The sequence below is a fragment of the Punica granatum genome, chromosome 5, assembly GCF_007655135.1.
Source record: "Punica granatum isolate Tunisia-2019 chromosome 5, ASM765513v2, whole genome shotgun sequence".
Lineage (NCBI taxonomy): Eukaryota > Viridiplantae > Streptophyta > Magnoliopsida > Myrtales > Lythraceae > Punica > Punica granatum.
This window is the reverse complement of record NC_045131.1, coordinates 12,384,276-12,408,095: the sequence shown is the minus strand read 5'-3', so window position 1 is coordinate 12,408,095 and position 23,820 is coordinate 12,384,276. Positions and strand designations below refer to the sequence as shown.

The 23,820-nt window shown below is 33.0% G+C and overlaps 2 protein-coding genes across 2 annotated transcripts; both read left to right on the top strand.

Moving 5' to 3' along the window:
* Positions 1-3,782: 3,782 nt before the first annotated feature.
* LOC116206779 (histidine-containing phosphotransfer protein 1-like) lies at positions 3,783-5,614 on the top strand. The gene is made up of 6 exons (XM_031539583.1): positions 3,783-3,963; positions 4,098-4,228; positions 4,334-4,402; positions 4,791-4,862; positions 5,016-5,088; positions 5,302-5,614. Exons 1-6 carry the CDS (start codon positions 3,904-3,906, stop codon positions 5,353-5,355), a joined length of 459 nt encoding a protein of 152 aa, XP_031395443.1. The 5' UTR covers positions 3,783-3,903; the 3' UTR covers positions 5,356-5,614.
* A 3,672-nt stretch (positions 5,615-9,286) lies between these two features.
* Positions 9,287-11,113, top strand: LOC116206780 (histidine-containing phosphotransfer protein 1-like). The gene is made up of 6 exons (XM_031539584.1): positions 9,287-9,520; positions 9,675-9,805; positions 9,915-9,983; positions 10,391-10,462; positions 10,614-10,686; positions 10,906-11,113. Exons 1-6 carry the CDS (start codon positions 9,461-9,463, stop codon positions 10,957-10,959), a joined length of 459 nt encoding a protein of 152 aa, XP_031395444.1. The 5' UTR covers positions 9,287-9,460; the 3' UTR covers positions 10,960-11,113.
* Positions 11,114-23,820: the final 12,707 nt, after the last annotated feature.

Below are 23,820 nucleotides of genomic sequence, written 5' to 3'. Positions count from 1 at the left end.
CGCATCTGGGAAAAGTTAAATTAAATTTAGATTAACTTAAATACATACTAAATGAATAAAAATAAATTTCACTCAGCAAAATTATCTATTTATATAATATTCACGACAAAGCAATATAAATTGGGACAATGCTTACGCACGTTGCGCTTGTTGGTTCACTAGAATAGAATTAGTACAGAATATGATTAACATGATGTAACTAGTACGATATGGAATTGCGAGCAAACAAGGTTGTAATCCTGATAAATTTTTGTTTGTTTAGTTGGATTGAATGGAAAATTGAGAACTAAAGTTTCTATATTGATTGATTGGAAAAAGAAATACTAAGACGCAACGACATGATTAAACATTAAAATATCAAAATATCCTTATTATTTTGAATCTCTATAATTTTTTTTTAAAGGGTGGAAAATAAAAAAGAAGAAAGCAAGCTTAGTCATCCTCATGGCTCGCTAGCCCTAGGCTGACAACCCTAGAATAAGTTCGTTATAGCCTCAAGCTACCCCAGCCGGGGGGTCTTGAACCCTGGTTGGACAAGCCCGGGGTTGTGAGAGTCTCGAGCTCAGAGAGACACCCATCAGAGGGATCTCGAGTCCTTGGTGACTTAGGAATTGGCTTGGAGGCGCTTGCACCTCTTTGAGATCCATGAGATTTTCTAGCCTAGATCCTCGCCTCTAGGCTAGATTTGACCATGGTGAGATATGACCATGTTTCGCGACCTCAAGATTGGTTAGAGAAGGTGTTTGTTGGTGTTGAAGGTGAAGCTTTACCGTCGATGAATCGGCGATGGTTGAAGAGGTGGTGAAGGCGGTAACAATAGAGGAGTGGAGTTTGAAAATTCAAGCACATGTTGATGTTATTCGTGTGATATGACTTATTATTAGTCCTTAAACTCGTGCATTATGTTGGTCCTTTTTTTCTGTAGTTATGTTCTTGTGCATTAATTCTAGAAGTACTTTGTAATGATAATAATTATAATTTATTTTTTTAATGAACTATCTCAATAGTGATTTGTCTGGGTAAAGTCGATTGGCTAAATTTATTTGTTTGCACCTTTTCATGAATGGTTTGGTTTTAGGAGGAAAAATCAATATTCTATCAATCTAGAAACTATATTTCCTATTTACTTTTCTAGTAATTTTATTTTTTTAATTTTTTAATTTTCTTATTGATACAATTTTTTCTTATTTTGATTTTAATTTTGATTTTTTTTCTAAATTTTTTTGAATTTTCATCAATTTATTTTCTTTCTTATTGTTCCTATTTTGTCGTATGTCCCTTTAATTTTTTCAATTTAAAAAAAATCTATAATTTTTTTGAATTTTCTATACTTCTTTGGTTTTCTTTATTTTTCATACTTTCTTGCATTTTTTATGCGGTGGCATGCAACACTAATGCCACGTGGGTAGTTGTGAGTATATGTTGATGTCCATTAAGTCCGCGTTGGCAAATGGATGAAAAATGTTAACCAAGTCGTACAGCGAAGCTATTAACGAAATGAAAATTAGTGATCTTTTTCTTTCGAAAAAAATTAGTGATCTTTTTTGTGACAAAAGCAACTCTAGTCAAACTAAGATTTCGGGCAAAACTTAGGACTTTTCATATAATTTAGCCGTGTATCTATATATTATTTTGCATCTAGGATTAGTATTAACACTAAGAAACATGCGAGCACTAAAATTCACATGATCGAAAGCGAAAATTGTACGAAAATTATTATAGAAAATATGATTGTACTTGCATGATGCTTTTTAAAATAACTTAAAAACTTCCAATAAAGAGTTGATGCGTAAGACAAGGAATTAAGTTGTACTTTTGATTTGTGATTGGAGGTTGATATTAAGGTTGCCTGTGTTCGATATGTTTAAGAGCGCAATTGCGCATCATTTTTTCACAATCATGGTAATTACAATTGACTGAGTAAGAAGAATTTTCCAAATAGAAAATACTATTGGAGTTCTTAATTTTCGATGGGATGCAAATCTTATGTCCCCAATTTTTATCCCTATATCCTATTCCATTCCCCGGTAGATGACACGTGTCCTCTCAAAATATTAATCGCGTATATGATCATTGAATGTAAAGGGGACACATACATGAGATTCGTTATTCTCTCTCTTTTTTTTCTTCTCCTCACTAAGTAACAATTAAATATTTACTAAAAAAACTTTTAAAATTTGATAAAAATAACAAGTAAAATTTCCAACACAATATAAAATTTCAAAGAAAAGTAGAAAATAAAAAAATTAAATATTATTCTGAAATTTATAAAAGAATCCATAGAAGTATCGTGCTATCAAAATATCCTCGCTATCTGTGATTTTGATATGATCTTCACTTTTATTTGGGCTGGATGGGAGGGAGTAGCGCATGATTCAAGGGTGCTAATGGAATCTATGCGAGATCCTTTGAACAATTTTCCTTTTCCCCTTCCAAGTGACATGTATATTTTTTTTTCTGATTTTTCGCAATGTTTTTTCTGCAAATTTTAAAAAGGTGCTCTTTAATTGACTTTCATATTTTTCTAATGCAGATAAATATTATCTTTGTTATGCCGCTTATACGATGCTCGTAGATTCATTAGGTAGACTTTTTTTATGGAAAAAAAAATTAAGGGCTAAAACAATGAATTTTTTCATTCTACATTTATGTAATGCCACCAGACTTTTCTTCTTTTATATTTTCGCCCCTATCCTTTTTGTAATTCTTCTTTAATCTTGAAATAAAAAAAGGAGCAAAGGAGCAAATCTGAGGTCGATGGAGATAAGCAATGGATGGGCTTCGATCCCAGCCACCACCGTCTAAGGTGAGATTAGCGGCAAACACAAAGGTCATTGGCATCATGAAGATGAGGTTGCTAGTGACCTCGAGAGTGGTAGTGATAGTCGGGATCAGTTAGCCTAAGCCAACCGTCGCTGCTATTTAAAAACTCAATCCACCTACCCAAAATAAATAAATAAATAAATTTAGGTTCCCACTTAATCATTAAGTACATTTTCGGCCGAATCATTAGTCAAGTCATTTTTTTGTATTATCAAACAAATTAAATTTAATTAAGTGCTAAAAATTTAATTTGAGTAATCAAATATTACCTCAATGAAATAAGTTATTTTTCGCTTATTTATGCTTTTTAATATCTACACAATGTCTTCTTATTTTTGTCATTCCTCCACTCTTTTTATATACATTTATTTCTTAACTAATTAAGTATTTAATTTTTAATCATTTAATTTATCAAATGTTATCTTAGTAAAAAAGCAAATAGATAACTCTGTAATTTTGATGAGATTCTAATAAGTGATTGCTCCCCTTGTCTTCAAGTCCCTCAACTTTCTTTTTCTTCTAAATCCATCCCAATCAAATCAGTAGCCTGGGTTGGGGCAGCACTAGAAATTAGAAGAAAATTAACGGTGCGTTTGATTTCGAAGTTAAAAGTAACTTTGATTTTGATTGTGGAAAAATATAAATGAGATGAGATTATAAATTTGACTTAGAAAATAAGTGTTTTTGTTGTGTAGTGTGTTGAGTTGAAGTTAAAATTAAAATTTTTGACTTGAAAAATGTGTATTTTTGTTGTGTAATATGTTAAATTAAAGTTAAAATTAAAACTTTTGTGATTTTAACTCTGAAACCAAACAAAGTGTAAGGAACTTAAATAAAATTAGAAGAAAGCAAAGGGAAAGGGAAGTGGACGGCCAGGATCAGTTGAACTGATCCAACGGCCACCATCCCTTTAAGGAAAGGACAGAAAAATTCTCCTCGTTTGTCTGTCAAGATCGACTCGACAACCCCAGCACCCAGCAGAAATCCCGCATCCAGTGGCGTCTGTCGTCCATTTGGTCTCACTGGTCCCGGCGAAACAAACAAACAAACAAACCCACACCCAAACACAAACAAACGACGATGGACGTGGGTCAGATGCAGAAGAGGCTGCTGGATTACATGAACTCCTTGCTCAAAGAGGTAAAGATTTCACTTGGTTCTCCTTGCTTCTTCGTGTTTGATCTGCGTTGACTGTACAATTACTGGTTCTGATTCACACATTGTTGGGTGGGGGCGATTCTTGGTCTTGTTGGATTGGGTTTTGTCATCTTCAGGGGATTTTGGATTCTCAGTTTGCGCAGCTTCAGCAGTTGCAAGATGAGAGCAACCCCGATTTCGTGGCCGAAGTGGTTAATCTCTTCTTCACGGATTCCGAGAATCTCATCAACGATCTCTCCAACGCTCTGTACAAAATCCCATCTTTCTCTTCTTTCCCGTTCCCCTTTACCGTCCTCAGTAGCGTTCTTTTTGTTCTTGTCTGACTTTTTAGCTTTATGCTTAATATGTGTAGTGGTCAGCAGAATGTGGACTTCAAAAAAGTGGACTCCTGTGTTCACCAGTTGAAGGGCAGCAGTGCAAGGTAAGGCTTTTTACAGCTGATCATTACTAAAAATATTCCCTTTGTCAGTCCAGATTTAGGAAATTTAGGCTTTTACTTGGAAACCAGTGAAAGTCGAATCCTTTGTGTGTGTGTGTGTGTGTGTGTGTTTTTTTTTAAGAAAAAACATTGGATTTGTCTTGTAAGACTCTTGTCTGTTCAGTTTAATGTCTGTAAAGTTTCAGCGTTTGGATTTGAAAAAGAGAAGATAGTGAGTCCATCAAATAGGACAGATTTTCCTCTTTCATTGTGAATAGAAGTTAGTAATTGCCATGAAAGTATGCGAAATTATTTCAAGGTTGCATTGTTTTTGCTGGGTCTTGCTTAGCTTCTTGTATATCTCAAAATTTGATAACTGCTGGTTTGACAGCATCGGTGCACAGAGATTAAAGAATACCTGCATCAGCTTCCGCAAATTCTGTGATGAACAGAACCTTCAAGCGTAAGTTTTGCATACGAAGCCTTACTCAATTTCAATCAATGGATCAAGCTTTTCCAGCCAGAAGAAGCGATACCATAAAAAGAAGTGTTGGTGTCAGTTCATGGATTCTTATATTTTTCTGATGGTGAAGAGGTCTTGATTTTCTGCTCGCAGATGCCTGATGTGTCTGCAAGAAATGCAACAGGAGTACTTGCTGCTGAGGAGCAAGCTCGATGTCCTTCTCCAGGTGGGTGTCCAATTGGAAACCGTCTCAGAATCTTAGCCCCGATTCATCGTCTTTCATTTTCAATTCTTTCTCTTCGAATAGGAATAGCTGTTGGACCGGATGACATTTAATCCAGACCATCGATAACGCTTTTGTTTACATTCGGTATCATTCTTGTGATCATTGCCTCTATGGTTGATTCAACTTCTTTTCTAAAATTGTTGATGATTGCAGGTGGAGAAGCAAATTGTGGCAGCTGGTGGGTCAATCCCAATCATGGAGTTTTAGAAGAAGCATTAATTGTGCAGCAACCAAAAAGGGACCGACTGTTAAGAAAATCTCTGTTGAGAATTTTTGTCAACCATCTAGGGGTTCAATCTTTATGTCTAATGTTTAATTTCAGTTATGATGGTATCGTGTACCAGGATTGTGCTTTTCACGGTTTGCATGCTTGAGAGTTACTAGATGATTTACTTGTTCGTGCTTGAGAGTTATTAGATGATTTGATCTTCCATATTTTCTCTACTCGGGATGGCCCGTTGCTGTAGTTGTCATTTTATCATTTATTCTCTGCCACGGTTTTAAAACTTGGGAACTCATACAGCAAAAAGGCAACTGCATCGCGTCTCTTCCATTATTCAGGAGTGACATAACCCGCTGCAAAATGTTTCAATTCCCAAAAGACTCTGTCCTGGTGAAGATGAACTCTTGCTTCAAGCTCGATATCTCCGTCGCTCGTTTCAGTTACGGCTCCCGGGGTTCAGTCCATACATGACTTGCTCATTGAAGTTTACTGTGTTTTCCTGTTCGGGTTAGAATTCAAATGCAGAGTTATAGCATAACTCGGTGTAATGCATCCATGCTTCCCCGCGATCAAGTTACTTTTATAGGATTCATACTAAAGCTAAGGTTGATTTTGGTGATGGGAGGGAGTCAGAACATATGCTTGTTGTTCTCAGTTTTTGGAGGAAACTTAAAGGACCTGAAGTCATTCCAAAGGAATTGATTCTTGAAAGGCTGCCAATGGCCATATTCGTCCAATTCATGTTGTTCCTGCAGTTTCTTTCTACTGATGCTAAACACTATACTAAGCAGCCGTTACATATACGCATCATGCGGGGTTAATTATTATTTAAGACAATTATTAGGATGTTGTATTGCATTATACAACTTGAAAGCATAATTTTATCTATAATAGGAATCTACCCGCGCGATGTGATGGGTGGAAAAATTTCTCTTCCATTTTTTGGTTTATCAAAGTAGTTCGTGTAGTAACAAATATAGAGTATCTCATTGGAAAATCATTATCACTATATAATAGGACTTAACTGCCCACTAATTTTAAATGGATGAAATTTACTTAAATTTCAATTTTGAATTTCATTAAAACCATCTAGTGGTCATAGTCATACCCAAACGAAAATTAATCTTACTCAATAGGCTAATATAATTTTGTTTTTCATCGAAAATGATAAGAACATTTCTAATGCCACAGATAAAAAAGAAATTACTTAAATTAATGGCAAATTGAATAGACTCTTTACTAATATGATTTGATGTTAGGTAATTCGGCACTCGTTTCACTTAAGCAAAATTTTAGATGTGAGTCTTGTGATTAGGAGAAATTCACAATCGGATGAGATTTATCATTTAGTGGACTAATTTCGTGTCAATCAAGGTTTAATCTAATTCTTTTAGTGGACTGACTCCACTACAATCTAGATTTAATCAAATTCATTCGACTTCCAGATATAAGGTGGCGCACATCAGAAAGAGAAGGGTGGATCCCTGCAAGTATAGAAAACCACCCTACTCTCCCCAACGAAAGGATGGATTAGAAATTATTGTTTTATACAATGTTTCTCACAAACTAAGGAGATTTTCAATTTGTTAGTGTGTACATTTTTTTATTTTTATTTTTAAACATATATTTATATCTACATATTAATATATTCATAACATGCTCTAAATAAGTCAATTTTACTTGCCAAAGAGAAGTTTAATATATCAATTTCTTAGCAAACGATGAAAAATTAGGGGGGAAAACAGTCATCTGATAAGAGAGACAAGGAGAGATATGTGAGGAGAGAATGTGTGGGTTGGAGAGAGAGAGGAATAAATAAATAAAATTATTTATTTAACTTTTAATTAAACGTGTGGTTTGATTTATTGAACCGGTTAAACCCATGAACCCATGCTCTAACTAGTTCAACGTTGGGTCCTGTTCTGATAACAACAACTGTGTGTGAGAGAGAATAAAGAGAGATGTACATGTATGAGGACAAAATATGCGTGGAGAGGGAGAAAATTGTCAAAAAAGGAGAGATAATTATATAATGTTCAAAATTATTTGATTTTAAATAGTTTTTTAATTATAAAATAGATAATTTTATACTTCCATAATACTTATTTCACAAAGGATCACGAAATGAGAAAGGTGTGCATAATTTCTAATTTAACATAACTTTATTCATAAGCAGCAAAAGTAATCATAATAATTTTCGAATAAGTTCAAAAAATTACTTTTAGTCCTTGAATAATTCATATTAGTGTCTTTTAAAAAAAGAATATTCTTTTCAAATTCAGGGCATAGTGAGAGTTATTATAGAATAAAAGCACAAAAACCACTCCTACAAAGCCCTCTCAGGAGCTCGTTCTTTGCCACTGCGAATGACTTTGAGAGTCAAGAGTCAAGATGATATTACTTAAGAACGTCTTAAGTAAAATTCGTATCTATGATCAGTCAGTTAACATTCGATTGCTCTTTTATGGGAATGAAAAATTTGCAATGTATTGGTGGTGAGTATATGACGCAACAACTCCTTGTAATTTTGATGAAATCATAGGTAATTGCTCCCCTTGTCTTGCAGGTCCCTTAATTCTATTTATCTATATATAAATAGTAGATGTACCACACATAAAATGTGATAGATTTGACTCTAAAAAATATCGCCACAACTAGAGGCAAGTTTCTTCAGTTTTTCGTGCGCACACGAGCTTATTTTAATACGTCTATCATTAGATTTGAATGTGAGTTCTTCAACTTTTTATTTTTCTCACACATAATATTTTGTAAAATTTTACCGAGCAAAAAGGAAGGGATAAAATTCTTTAGTTCTCAAGTTCATACATGTGGTTAACATAAGACACTATATAACACCACAATGTAACTTGGTTGAAATTTTTCTTTTTGATTTCTGATGCATAATCTCCTTTTGAATTGATGAGCATGAATTTCTCAATATTTTTGCCTCTTTATAACTTATGTAATAGGTTTTTCCCTTATCTTATTCATGAAATTAAGTTACCATTAGTATTATATATTTAATAACATCCTGTCATTTTTTCAATAATTTATAACACAATTTTTTTAATCTTTTTCACGCTGCAATACAAATTGAAATAATTTCTTTATATGTCACAAAAATTTGTTTTTCTTGCACCAGACAACACTTCGTCAAAAAATGGATGAAATGTTGACATGACGACTTTTTTGTGGCAGTTTTGCAAGAATTGCATTTTCAGGGACTTCAAACAAATTAAACAAAATAAAAATAATATAGAACTAAAAAAAAAGAAAAGAAAATTAAGGCGAGGATCGCTAAAGGGATCGCCTGCTTCCCCTTTTCCCCGCGCGAAGTCTCTCAAATCGGGGTGGTTTTTTTTTTTTTTTTTTTTTTTTTGGGTTTTGGGGGCGGGGGTGTTTAATTGATCGAGGGTAAATGATCGGCGGGGGCAATCTTTCTCCATTTTTGGCCTCGAACTTTTTTTTTTATGTTAATTTTTTTTATTTATTTTATTTCTATAAAAAATCCTTGATTACAGATTTTTTTTTTATAGATGTAGACATGATGTGTTACCTATATCTATATTATATTTTGTTCATATGTTATAATGCACTATATAGAAGATGCAGTCACATAAATTGTGACCAATCCGGCTTTGAGATTATATTGCTACTACTAGACACGCGTTCTTCATTTACTGCATGAATTTGAGTCCTTCGACTTTTTGTTTTGTTTTGTTTTTTTTTTTCACACAAAAGCTTTTGTAAAATTTTTTAATTCTTCAATTTTATGTAAGATCAGGTCGCGCCTAGTTATTAGTAAAAGAGAAAAAGGAAAAGAAAAAAAAAGAGGTTTTACAGGTTGGGAAACGATAAAACCGGTCCCCAAGTTTCTCTCTCCTCCCCCGTACAGATCGGATGGGCTTCCCGCGTTCCTATTTATGCAAACTCGTTCTCCATCTTCCTCTCTGTTCTGTTCTGTTCCGTTCCGCATCATTGAGACTGCCACACCCGAAAGCCCAACACTTTTTTGCGGCTCTCGTCTGTCTGTTTGTCTCACCGCCCTAGGGAAACAGACACGCACATACACAGAGACAAACAACAACAATGGAGGTGGGTGAGTTGCAGCAGAGTCTGATGGATTACATGAACTCATTGCGCAGTCAGGTAGATTCCACGCCCGCAGGAGCCTTGAATTTCACTTGGGTTTCGTTGCTTTCCTGCGTTTGAACTCGTGTTGGCCGTGCTGATCATCCTCTTCTCATGCTTTGTATTGGGGGCAACTCCTGTTCTTCTTGGATTTTGGGTTTATTATCTCCAGGAGATTCTGGATTCTCAGTTCGGACAGCTTCAACGGCTGCAAGATGAGAGCAGCCCCAACTTCGTGGCCGAAGTGCTCACTCTCTTCTTCACTGATTCCAAGGATCTCATCAAGGAACTCTCCGAGGCTCTGTACAAAATCCCGTCTTTCCCCTTCTTCTCTGTTCCCTTCGCCATCGAGCTTTTTCTCTGACATGTTTGCCCTTTGTTTTGGTGGTTGCACTGTGGTCGGTTTCGGCAGTAACCAGCAGAATGTGGATTTTAAGGAAGTAGACTCCTGTGTTCACCAGTTGAAGGGCAGCAGCGCAAGGTAAGGTTTTTGGCTATTTTCTCTCTCCTTTTCCCTTGTTCCCTCCTGAAAAATCAGCTTATCCTTGCTAAAAACATTACCTTCTTCAGTTCACATTATGGGAAATTAAGGATGTTATATGCAAACCAGTGAAAAGATACATGCTTTTTGGTTACTTTTCTAGGAAAACATCGTCTGTGTGATTCTTGTCTCTTCAGTTTTGACTAGATAGGCATGGCCTTCTTTTTGGGGTGAAATTTCAATATTTATAAAGTTGCAGTCTTTGGATTATAAAGTGAAGGCAGGGAGACCGTCGAAGAGAAATTTATAATTTCTCCGAGAGAATGTGAAATTTATTTCGAGGTTACAAAAGTTCTTTTTTGTGCGTCTTGCTTAGCTTTTTATATATCAGAAAATCCGTTGGACAGTATTGGTGCACAGAGATTAAAGAAGACTTGCATCGACTTCAGCAGATTCTGCAATGAAAAGAACCGTCAAGCGTAAGTATAAGTGCAAATCTTTCTCTATTTCAGTCAATGCAACACTGTTTCCGACCAAAAGAAGAGATACTATTGGAAAAAGCAATGTGGGTTTTAGTTCATAGACTTTTATGTGTTTCTGATTAGGGGTGGTCTCGATTTTGGGTTGCAGATGCCTGAAGTGCCTGGAACAAATGCGAGAGGAGTTCAATCTGGTGAGGAGCAAACTCAATGGCCTTCTCCAGGTGTGTGTTTAATTGGAAACCTTCTCAGAATCTTTCCCAATTCATCGACTTCCACTTTCAGTTCTTCCGTTTACATTCAAGTAGGAACACTTAGCTATGGTCCGGACGGGATTCAATCCTGACCATCAATAGCACTTTTGTTTATATTCGATAACATTCGTGTGATCTTTTTCTTTATGGTTGATTCAACTTCTTTTCCGAAATTCATGATCATTGCAGATAGAGAAGCAAATTGTGGCAGCTGGCGGGTCAATCCCAATCATGGATTTGTAAAAGCAGCATTAATTGAGCAAAATAGACCAGACTGTTTTGCAATACTTTGTCTAGGATTGTCCTTTTACAGTTTCGTACTTTAGAATAGTTAGTAGTTTGATCTACTTCCAAGTTTTCTGATCTCGCAAAATGCCGTTGAAGCAGTGTTGTCTTTTATCGTATAATCTCTGCAACTGTTTTTGAATCCGTACAACAAAAGGAGTCCAGTCAACAGCCCATTTCGGCCCAGTCCGTCCACATCGGCCCAGTCTAGCCCATCGGCCCAGTACGGCCCAATTCGGCCAATCTATCAGCAGCCCAATTCGTCTGAAATTTCCTCTATTTACATAACTGCCCTCATTCTTTTCAAACAAGGTAAATTCTCGACTTAGTGGCATGATTAGGGATCCATTCCTGAATATTAATGCTTTCTTGATGGATATGATGTGCAATGAGCGTTCTTGGGTTGTGTGGGTGATCTGATTTGTCCCGAACTCGATTTTACGAACTTTTAGTTTTGTCGCATTTCAGTCCAGAGGACGTATTTTATTTTTATTTTTTTTATTTTTAGATCTTCCCTGAACTCTAAAATTCTTCTCCGTCAAGGCCAGCCATTTTTACCATTTTCCAACCGGTCCTTGAATTTTTCAGAATTTTTTAAAGAATCCCGAAGAACTTTGCACGTTGTTTCAGTTTAGTCCCGGGGCCATTTTTCACTCTTTTCAGATCTACCCGAATTTCAAAATTTCTTTTCAATCAAGTCCCAGTCATTTTACTGCTTGCCAATCAGTCCTTGAATTTACAGAACTTTTTAAAGTATCCGGAAGAACTTTTCAAGTTGTTTCAGTTTAGTCCCGGTGCCATTTTTCACCCTTTTCAGATCTGCCCCGAATTTCAAAATTTCGTTTCAATCAAGTCCCGGTCATTTGGCTGCTTTCCGATCTGTCCTTGAATTCCCAGAATTTTTTAAGCATCCCAAGGAACTTTCCAAGTTGTTTCAGTTTAGTCCCGGGGCCATTTTTCACTCCTTTCATATCTGCCCCGAATTTCAAAATTATTTTCAATCAAGTCCCAGTCATTTCACCGCTTTCCAATCAGTCCTTGAATTCCCAGAATTTTTCAAGCATCCCAAGGAACTTTCCAAGTTGTTTCAGTTTAGTCCTGGGGCCATTTATTTTGTTTTCAGATCAGTCCATATTTTCAAATTCGTTTCAAACAAGTCCTGGGACATTTTCAGTAATTTTATACAGTCCCCAATTTTTTCAGAATTTTAAAATCGGTCCCCGAGACTTTATCCGAATTTGCAAATTAGTCCCTGCTCTTTTAAAATCGTTCAATTCAGCCCCCTGAACATTTTCTAAAAATATCCAACCCTTTCCTACTTGAATCACCGACCGACAACGTATGTTCCCCATTTAAATATATTATTCCTGTAATTATATGTATACAACATGATAATGTGTGTTCTTTTACGTTTTCCCGCTTCCATGAATCGGCGCCGTTTTATCGATTCCATTAATATTATGTTTGTGTATGTTTATATGTGTTTATCATGATCATGGCGGCACCGATTGCGTGAAATATGCACGTTTGTTGTGCTTGACGTGATAACATGCTCTTGATTCGTGTTTAAGTGCTTTATTTCCTTGATTAACCGAAACCTCACATGAATTGGTTTAATCATGCAAACTCGGCCTAAAATCAAAATTTTAAATTTCAAGACGGTTGGAAATTAGAGTTTACCGGGGCGGTCAGCTAATGGCTATTTTCGACGACTCGAAATCCGTAGATTAAAGTATTCGGCAAATTTTTTTAATTAACATAAAATTCTACATACGGGATAATCGGGACTTAAAATTTGGCTAAATTAAATCACTTGACTCCTTTAATAAATTGTACGAACCGATTAACAATCTGTAATTACGTCAACAGTTCAAGAACTGTTAGTCACGCCCTTTTCAAATTCACAATTTCAAAAGCACCGAGATACGTGCAACGTAATCTGGATTTTCATACACACATATTTACCGATTCAAAGGCGTGACTATCGGTTCTTGTCCTACCGTAATCTTAACGTAGGTTTGTGCATAGAATTGGTCAAAATATGATAAAACAAATTAATCACAAACTCAGCTTAATCAAACATGGGCAAATAGTCAAGTAGAGGGTCAGGTTTTGGGTTTTAGGTGAAAATATTCTTAATATGTAAAAGCCATATTGTCACGATACAAAATAATTTAAAAATAACCCACACATTCAGGACTTGACTACAGACATCATGTCTGTCGGGTCCGTTAAAATAATGCCGAATGCTACATACCCTATACATCATCTCTTTTGTTTGTTTTAAGGTAGGATTTGTATGCCAATATACCCCAGTTAATAATCAGTTAATTCACGTAAATTCGGCGATAACAAGAAACCCCATTGTTTGTTTATTTGAGCTTGCTTGTTACATTTTTGCACTTGTTTGTTATGCGGATCGAGCCCGATCCTTTAGGACTCGGTTCACACTGGGTCCAATGCCAATAACCTTCGATCACGGGGTCCAATGCCCTCATACACCGAGTGCGTATTTAATTTAATTTTCAGTCTTTTCCAAAACCATACGGTGAGCATGAGTGAAATAGTGGCCGAATGCGAACCGACCGGGATTTAGTCATTGTAGCTTGTTTTTTATTCATTTGAGAGAACAATGTAAGGGTTTATGATGTATATTTATTCGTGTAATAATTCCAATCAGAGAGTGGACGGTTCAAGTGTCTCTTCAAATTTACGGTGTCGAAACGGGCGAGTCGAGTGCAAGCCTAAATCATGCGGTAAATAAATAAAATGGCAAGCCTAGCAAGCTAGAGTATCGAAAGGGCGTGTGGGATATAGGCCCACACGTAATAAAACCCCCGAATTCGGAATTTCCGATTCCGTACAAGACCATTGTCTTAGCATACTAGGTGTATCCATACCCCTAAACCCGGGCGACTCACCGGCCCTCGACCTTCGGGTCGTAAACAGGTAGTGGCGACTCCTTCTCACTTGCGTCCGTCGCGCGTCCCCAGGAAGGTGGACACTCCCAAGTCGCGTTGCATTTAGGCGCACGCATGCGTGCCCCGACTAGACGAAATTCAGGTGCGCACAATTGTAATATAATTTGTTTTACTTGAAAAAGTATAATTATATAATTATATATTTTTGCTTAATTTATCGACTCTGCGTAGCGCGCACGAAAGCTCTAGTTATATAGAATGTATAGCTTTTCAATGGCAAACTACTAGATTTCCCCTTACATATCTTAGTTTTATTTGTTTTGAACATTAATTTTATCCTATTAACCCAATAGAGTTGGTCTAGTAGTGCAGAAATAAGACTTCCTTGATGCCCAAATTCGAGTCACCCCAAAATTATAAAGGAGAATACTCTCTATTAGGCCACTTGCACGACCTGTGTGAACGGACTGATATGTTCCGTTGGGGGGGGTGTTGTTTATGTGGGCATTGGAGATTATTCAACCGAAACCCGAACACATTGTTATAAAAATAAAAGTAATTTCATACCATTTTATTTATTAATTAATACTTAATTCAATTATCATAAATGAACACATGTGAAAAATTGAGGAAGAGAATATAGAAAAAATATATCGACATAAATAGGTCTAGGCTAGATGTATATGGGACATAGAACCAAACCTAGGAATTTTCTGTGGCGCCAAAAAACACATTCTTTAGAGTTATTTGACCCAACATGAAATTTAGTATTGAGTCTAGTCAACGCCTGTTCCCAGAATACAATAAAATCTTAATGGGTCATGAAGTAAGCAATATCGACTAACTTATTGCTTGAACTTTTGTGATTATTTTGAAATAATGATTTTTGACATATGAGTTAATGTATCTATTGAATGTTAAAATGCACTACTAAGAGATGTGTCGATCAAAATTATGTTCGTACAGGTCATATCTATATACCAAATACACTTTTACGTTCATTCAAAGGACTAAAAAATTTATAATGACCAATTTCAATTTTGAGGTAAGAAGCACAAAATTTAACTCCGAATATATACCATTTTAAGGAATAAATGTTTTAAATATGTGAAATAAAATTTATCTTGTTACGTATTATGAGAAAAATGGTCTAGATGCATTGCAAGCTAGACTGGGGATGAAAATTAAAATTTATTAAAATAAATCAAAAGAGTAAAATGCAATTACAAGAAATATTGACAAACACGTTTTTGAGATTCGTAATTTCATAATAGTTACAGATGGTAAATATATAGAATTTTTTTATATTTAGTAGGGATAATTCCGTAACATCACGAGGTAGCTTTAACACAACAAGTCGAGGATGGCTCGTAGAAGTATGTACAATCTCCAGCAAAATTGTGCACGAAGGCAAAATGGAGCACATGGAAAATGTGTTATATAAGTTTCACCATCAAAGGTCTGAGTTGTATTGAGTTGTAATAATTTCTTTCCTCTTTTAATTGATTGTATTAGCTAGAAATGATCCGTTAAAATTTTAGCAGGGAAGAGCTCGTGGCCGGATCTGTGGCCGGATTTGGAAGTGCATCGTGGTATCCATAAGTCCAATATACGTCAACAAATATAATTCGAATCGTGTCGGCTTATTAAGAGATAAAGTTAGCTCTCGCAACGTAAATTTTCTTCATTCGAACAAGATTTGAATCGAAGACCTTGCTTAAGAGGATTAAGGCGCCGAACCATTTGAAGTAATTGACAATAGTGACTTTTCTTCATTTTCAATTATTGAACCCTCTCCTCCCAAGCCCCCATTCATGCCAAGAGTTGCTTAACACATCCACTCCATTTAAAAGATTGACGCAGCGTACACGCGAGCAACTGTCACAGATTCGTTAATTACGCAGAATACCGGAACTACGACCTTCAATCTCCTATTGATTATTCGAATTCCTAGGAAACCGGCATCAAACTCGAATCAAATCCAAGAATGGGTGAAAGAGTATGGTAGGTCCAAAACTTTATTGATAAAAAAAAAACTGTCTTTAGCCCTAGACTTGCATCGCTTAAATAAAAAAATAAAAAAAAATTATAACGAAGGAAATAAAATATTTTCTAAAATAAACTATTCCCTAAAAATTATAAAAACGCCCAAAATACATAAAATTGTCTGTTTGAGACCATAAACGAAGGAATTCAGCTTAAATCTTGTCTTTTCACTGCCTAAGCCGTGAGTTGTGTTCTGGAGGCCGTTTTCCTTGAGACAGGATCGTCAGAACCTATTTTTTTTGAAGTACCGATTTCTCATTTTTTTTGCCGCATCAAAGAGGCATAGAAAAAAAATAAGAGAGAGAGAGAGAGAGAGAGCGTCAGACCGAGTTTGAATTATGCAAGTATCAACGTTCCCGGTGAGTTCTTTAGCTAGGTATATTTATCCGGAAATGTGATCTAATATCACGTCTCATATTACGATTTAAAAATTTGACATCAACACAGTACATACCGTAATGGTATCACGACATTGCTCGGCCTTATCAAGGCCATAATTTGTGGGATGTAAGATTATACTGTGTTGAACAACTTCCGGCCCCACGGATTTCTAAATTATCTGGTCCCTGAAGTTGTAAATGGGTTGTACTACTTTGTTGTTGTGCTTGACCATCAGGTGAGAAGTTTCTCTCTTTGGTCCTTTATTTGATTACAATAACAATGATCCATTGATGAAATTTTGACAGGGAAGAGCTCGTGGCCGAAGCTGGTAGGGAAAAATGGGGGGCTGCGGTGACAACAATAATCAGTGAGAATCCAAATGAGTATGTCGAGACAATCCCCCGGTCTGTCACCGCCATCACCAGCAACTACATAAGCAGTTGTGTCCTTGTCTTCGTTGATGACTCCTGCATTGTCACCAGAGTCCCAAATATTGGGTAAACAATCGTGTTGAATAATATGAATGAACTCCTCATTCCTCAATATGTTAATTAGGGAAGCCCATCTCTCTGAATGTTATGAAATGAAATAAATGCTGTTTACTGCAAATCTGTCTTATACGTTTTGTTTACGTTAGCTCTTCGAGTATTGTAAATATACTACGAATCACGTACTCTGCAGGGGGAGCACATCTCAATATTTTACAAATATGAATATTTTCGAAGTAGAAAATATATAAATAAATTATCAATTTCGTTCCTAAATGATTTTTGAGTGATTACATTGTTCCCAGGTAATTCTTTTGCCATCAATCGAAGTAACATTTCCAATTCTGTGATTCAAAATGGTCCAAGTGGACTCTGTTAGGAATTGTAATGGAAGGTTGACAGGAGGCTAATGTGGCTCACAGAACCTTGAAAACCACCAAGTGAGTGAGACTGTAAAAAAAAAAAAAAAATGTGTCAGGAAACATGACCCGCATATAAATCTCCGACATAAAATAAGCCAAGGGTAAATTCTAATAACTTTTGAAGCTTTTGAGCCCGGTTCTCCAAGAAATCTCTAGCGGAGTTGATCACGTACCAAGTCTCTTCCAAGAATAAACCCAAACGGCATCAGCGGTGGATTGTCTCTGCTTAAGGAGCGAGAACCAAATACGTTCTCCAGCACAAGAACCTCTCTCAGACGATCTCTAATGGGAGCACACACTCGAATGATTCTCTTTCTCGTTCTCTTGTGAAGCACAGTACACAATACATACGTTTGTACATGCATAAATCCATATCCATTTATACATATATAATATACAGTAAAAGAGGGATGCCAAATTCTCCGATTCGGAGCCTGCGAAAGCAGAGAGCAATGGCAAATTTGTAATTATCATAAACAACATGGGCATTTCTTGCAGCAGAGACATTCGAAGGAGTCGGAGGATCACTTTTCCGGAGGAACAAGCTTTTCTCATTCACTCCACCTTTAGGGTCATGGTAAGCAGATTTAAAATGGTCAATCTATAATTATATACGATAAAATATTTAATATGATATTGTTATATGACTTATATTGAAAAATAATCAATTGATTATATGTAGGAATATACCATAAACTATTGGCATGTGAAAAAAAAAAATATATATATATATATATATGAAATTGAGTATAAAAATGTATAAATCAAATTCTTAATAGAAAAATAAAAAAATGTTGAATAAATTAATTAGTCCAACTTCATCAAAAGCTATGAGTGAAATTTTTATCTATTTTTTTTTATAATTTTATGATTCTTTAGATGCAAATTATTTTTAAAATATATAATTAGTATATAAATGGAATAAATATATGAAAAGATGAATCCGTGTATAATACAAAGATAGAACATTAATGCATGATTAATTTTTCACATAAAATTTCCCAAAAAATGATAACAACTCATTAATTCTATGGACCTATTTTTTTTTTTTATGATTCTTAGAAAGCAAATTATCTTTAATATATATATATAATTATTATATAAATTAAATAAGTGTGTGAAAGATGAATCTACCTATAATACAATGATAGAACAGTAAAAAATAATTAGTCTTAATTTTCTCAGAGATGATAACAAATCACTAATTCTTCAAATTTATGGTCATATAATTGAAATTGACTTCTATATTAATAAATGATATCTCAATAGTGAACAAAATTTTAAAAATTAAGAGAGTTGATTTAATCATGCGAATTTCATTTATTTAATTGGATTTTAACCTAGTTTCTATTATAAAATTAAAATTGTTCTTATCATTTATGAACTTATGACAATATAAAAATTAAACAAGGATGTCACAAAATTTAGCTACTTAAAATGGGTATGAAGTCTATATGTATGAACTTATCATGAGGATATCATCTACAACAAATATATCTAATATACTTACTATTAAGTTAATATATAATATAATACTTACTAATTGGGATTGTTTGTTGCAAAATATATATTATCCAAATATCGTCTGAAAGTATTTTATAGTTTTAAGAAGCTAATTTGTTTTCCAAAATTCAGAATAATTGTTATAAAAATGATATATAAATGGTTTAAGCTCATAAATAAAAATATAATTTTCAAAAAAGTTATGGTCTTATAAATGAAAAAAATATTATATATGATATAGTGCTATGAGTTTAAACTCATAAATAAAATAAAAAATATATAAAATAAGAATCTGATATATATTGTTTAATGAACCAGTGAGATGAAGTTTTATTTTTATTAGTAAACGTAATATATGTTAATCTATATTGATAATTAATATAAATATGATGATGCATATCCATTGAATTAAATAGTTTCAATTTTTTTTATGTATAAATAAATAGTTTCAGTTATTATAATAATTAACTTGCTCTGTGGCAAACATAATAATAATTATAACTCAATCTTTTCTTCAATAAAAAACTGTTAAAATAAATATTTGAAATGATTATTTATAATTAAAAATTTTATTATTTTGAATCATAAAATTTGTGTTTCAAATTGTGAATAATTACAATAAGCAATGGTATAGGAATATATGGGAACGAACTCGTGCAATGGACGGGATAAAAAACTAGTATCCTTGTATATATCAGACTTGGGCTGACATAATACGTGCAACCATTAACCTAAGTAATTGTGATTAATTACAAGAGATAATTGCGGGAGTTACAAGGAGATCAATTCTCTTGTAATCGGCAAGTAACTGGCGATCAATTCAACACTAATCCATAAGAGAGAGTCGAATGTGTTGGGTAGGGTTCCTCATGGGCGGACCAAATGTCAACATTTGCTTCTCACACTTGTGGAACTCACCAAATTGTGATATGCTCACAATCTATATATATATATATATGTATATATATTTATAAAGTTGTATCCCATGGAATAAATAATGTTAGAGAGATAAATATTTATTGACATAGGATTGTAAAAGGTCAATATCTATGAAATAAATAGGAATAGAAATGATATTCAATGATATAGGGTTAGAAAGGTCAATACCTAAATAATATATACTTCTACATCTAATTTATATTAAATTTATTTAAAAATAACTAAATTAGAAAAGAAACTGTACTTGAATTAATTTATTTAAGTATATTTTCCCTCAATCTGAAAAATTTTATTTATAAAAAATTAAGTTCCAAGTGATATGTTAACTGCACAAACTCTGAAGGAACTAAAATTTCTAAGAACAAAGTTATATATATATATTATTAGACTATTGCAATACAAATCTCCTATGATTTTAAATTTATGTTGAAAATTTTATTTTAGCAAATAAAATTTATATTATATATAACAAATAAATTAATGTGCATAAAATGATGATATAATTATCTGCACTTTGAAATCTTGCATAGTTTATGGAAAGTACATTATTGAAAATGAAACAATAATTAATTTTAAAAAAAATTCTCCACTTGCGAAAAAATCCAAAAATCTCCGTAGAAAAATTAGTTGTGCAACGCATAGGTAAAAAAGACTAGCCATTAAGGACAGTGGTACATATGGGTGAATGTGCCGTGAGATCGCTGAGCTACACAGAAGGGGGGAGCTCTAAACTAAAAACTTGTGAATGATATAATTTTGGCATAAATGTTGAATATTATAATTAAAAAGATACCAATTATTAAAAAATCATGAATTCTGAAATAATTTAAAATAATATACTTTACCATCTTATGTATGTAAAAATACATCAAATTTTTCTTAGTATATTAGAGTAAATCTAAAATAATTACAATCTTATGTTGGTAAATGATATATTGAATTTTAATTGAGTTTATTAGAGTGAAATAATTTAAAATTTTAAGATAAAACTGAGAATAAATAAAAAAAATTTAATATTATAATTAAAAGGAAACTAATTAATTAAAACTTGTGATTTTGAAATAACTTAACATTATATATTTTATTATCTTATGTATGTAAAATTATATCATATTTTAATTTAGTATATTACAGTGAAGTAATTTATAAATTTAAGTTGAAACTCAAAATAAACAAAATATATTTTATATTATAATTAAAAAGAAACTAATTAATTGAAAATCATGATTTCAAAATAATTTAACGCTATATACTTTGCTATCTTATGTATGTAAATATATATTCAATTTTAACTTAGTATACTATAGTAAAATGATTTGCAAATTAAAGTTAAAACTCAAAATAAACATGAATGTTCAATACTACAATAAAAAAAGAAACTAAGCATTCAAAAATCATGGGTTTTAGATGAGTGTATTAGAGCAAAATAATAATAAATTTAAGTTTAAAATAAAAAATATTCATATTATAATTAAAAAGAGACTAACTATTGAAAAATCACGAATTTTGGAATTATTTAAAGTCATATACGTTGCTAACTTATATATGTAAAAATATATCAAACTTTAACTTAGTATCTTGTAGTGAAATAATTTACAGCTTTAAGTTAAATCTCAAAATAATTTTGTCAGAATTAATTACTTGCTCCAAAATGTAAAAAGAGTTTTAAAATAGTTAATAACATTCATCTTGAAATTAAAAGTGTCATTATTTAAAAATTAAATAATTTAAATTTAAATTCTAAGTGGATAAATATTATTTAAGTTCATAAATTAAAATTATATAAGTAATTTTTCATTATTTAGACTATGTGAGATCTAGAAATCAATGTGACTTTTACAATTTGATGTTAAAAATTCAATTTTTTTTATAAATTAGAAATTTAGTTATTTATCTTAATATTAATGAAAGTAAAGTTAGTAATTAGATTATATGAAAAATATTTAGAAAATATATAAATTTTAGTTACTTAAGTATTTTAATAAAGATAATTCAATACATTGTATTTATTAAATATTGTATATTCAATGTTAACTTGAGAGATATCAATTGAAGTAAATTCCATATAATTATAATTTAATTAATACAATCAAATTAAATGACAGAATATATTAGAATCTGTCATAAGTAACAATTCCCCACAAACCGTAGGCGGATTGACTAGTTCTCCTATAATATCTCTTCCTCTTCCCTCTCTTACTCAATCTAATAACGTTCACTCACCCCAGCCTCTTATTTTTCTTTTTAATTTTGAATATACTTAGTTATATTTTATTCGTGATTAAATTTCATAAATTTTCACACATAATATATGGTGCATATATGGGTTTATGAATTATACAAAATCTATATATATATTAAACAATATATTCATATTTAAGAGATGAAATGTAATTTATGCAGCAATATATACCTATACAGTTTTACGAATTGAAATTGCGTTTAGCACCGCTCATAGTGTGAATTGCTCTCTAGTACTAGTATAAATCAAAATACTTTACAGATGAAATATAATCTTATTTGCACATTATGAGTATTTTATAACTCAAAAAATTAAATGAGCAAAAAAAAAATCATATAGAATCATTCACCAAAAATAAAAAATGAAAACTTTTGGTTTTCCTTGGTAAGTATTTTAGCTGTGATATTACCAAATTTCTCTCAACAACTGTAATCATATTAAAAAGAAGAAAAATAAATGTTAAATGTTATACCCATTACTCCCCACAACTTTCTCCTCTCATCTCTTCGCGCCACATGTCCCTCAGCCTCTTTCCCTCTCCTTTCCTCTTCCGTTTCTTCCACCTCACCTCCCATTCAATTTTAGTTTTCTTTTTCATTGCATTTTAATATAATTTTATTTACTTGAAAAAGTATAATATAATGTTGCTTAATTTATGGGCCATGTATAGCGTGAGTGAAAGCTCTTGTTATATATAATGCCTAGATTTCAACGGCAAAATATTGTATATTCCCTCCCATGTCTCAGTTTTATTTTTTGAATATGAATTTCATACCATTAACTAAATAGGATTGGTCTGATAATTAAAGGGCAAGACATCCTTGTTGAAGACCCAAGTTCAAGTCACCACAAGATCATGTAAGAGAGTATTCCCTGTTGATACAGTTGCACAACCTATGTGGAAGAACTGACCTGTCCTGTAAACTTGCAGTGCGTTCAAGTAGACCGTGTAGATTATTTAATCGTAGTTCGGAAATACCTTTTTATAAATAAAAAATTCAGACCGTTTTATTTATTAATTAATACTTCATTCAAATATCGTAAATGAATATATGTTGAAAAATGGAGAGGAAAATATAGAGCAAATAAAGTACCAACATAAATATGTGGAGGCTAGATGTGTATGGGAGATGGAACAAAACCTAGGAATTTTCTTGGCGCAAAAGAACACGTTCTTTAGAGTTATTGGACCCGACATAATTTACTATTGAGTCTAGACAATGCCTCTCCTGGAATACAATAAAATATTTTTCAGTCATGAAATAAGCAATATCGAATAACCTAGTGCTTGAACTTTTGGGATTATTTTAAAATAATGATTTCTGGCATATGAGGTATTAGCTATATTGAATGTCAAAATGCACTATTAAGATATACTATAGAAAATCTGTTTCAATATATGTTCTCATTTTAAAGGGCATATCTGTACCAAATACACTTTTGTTCGTTCAAAGTATTATACAAGTTCGTTATACTTGGACCAATTTCAATTTTGTGGTAAGAAGCACAAAAATTTAACTCCGAACATATATTATTTTAAGGGATAAATGGTACCGTTCTAAACACGTGAAGTAAAATTTATCTAGGTATGATGAAAGAAATGGTCTAGATGCATCGCAAGACTGGCGATGGAAATTAATATCTATTAAAATAAATCAAAACAGTAAAATAGAATCACGAGAAATATTGACAAACAAGTTATTGAGATTCTTCATTTTATAATAGTTATAGATTGTATATATATATATATATATATATATTTTTCATATTTAGTGGGGATGATTCCGTAACATTATGAGATAGCTATAATAACAATTTGAGGATGGCTCAAAGAGTATATACAATGTTCAGCAAAATCCTGTACGAAGCCAAAATCG

What these genes read in the sequence shown, in the direction of transcription:
- LOC116206780 (XM_031539584.1), top strand. Translation starts at nt 9,461, where the DNA reads ATGGAGGTGGGTGAGTTGCAGCAGAGTCTGATGGATTACATGAACTCA. An exon ending in AAGGAACTCTCCGAGGCTCT is followed by an intron (nt 9,806 to 9,914) that starts GTACAAAATCCC and finishes CGGTTTCGGCAG; the next exon opens with TAACCAGCAGAATGTGGATT. An exon ending in AATGAAAAGAACCGTCAAGC is followed by an intron (nt 10,463 to 10,613) that starts GTAAGTATAAGT and finishes TTTGGGTTGCAG; the next exon opens with ATGCCTGAAGTGCCTGGAAC.
- LOC116206779 (XM_031539583.1), top strand. Translation starts at nt 3,904, where the DNA reads ATGGACGTGGGTCAGATGCAGAAGAGGCTGCTGGATTACATGAACTCC. An exon ending in TGAACTCCTTGCTCAAAGAG is followed by an intron (nt 3,964 to 4,097) that starts GTAAAGATTTCA and finishes TGTCATCTTCAG; the next exon opens with GGGATTTTGGATTCTCAGTT. An exon ending in AACGATCTCTCCAACGCTCT is followed by an intron (nt 4,229 to 4,333) that starts GTACAAAATCCC and finishes TAATATGTGTAG; the next exon opens with TGGTCAGCAGAATGTGGACT.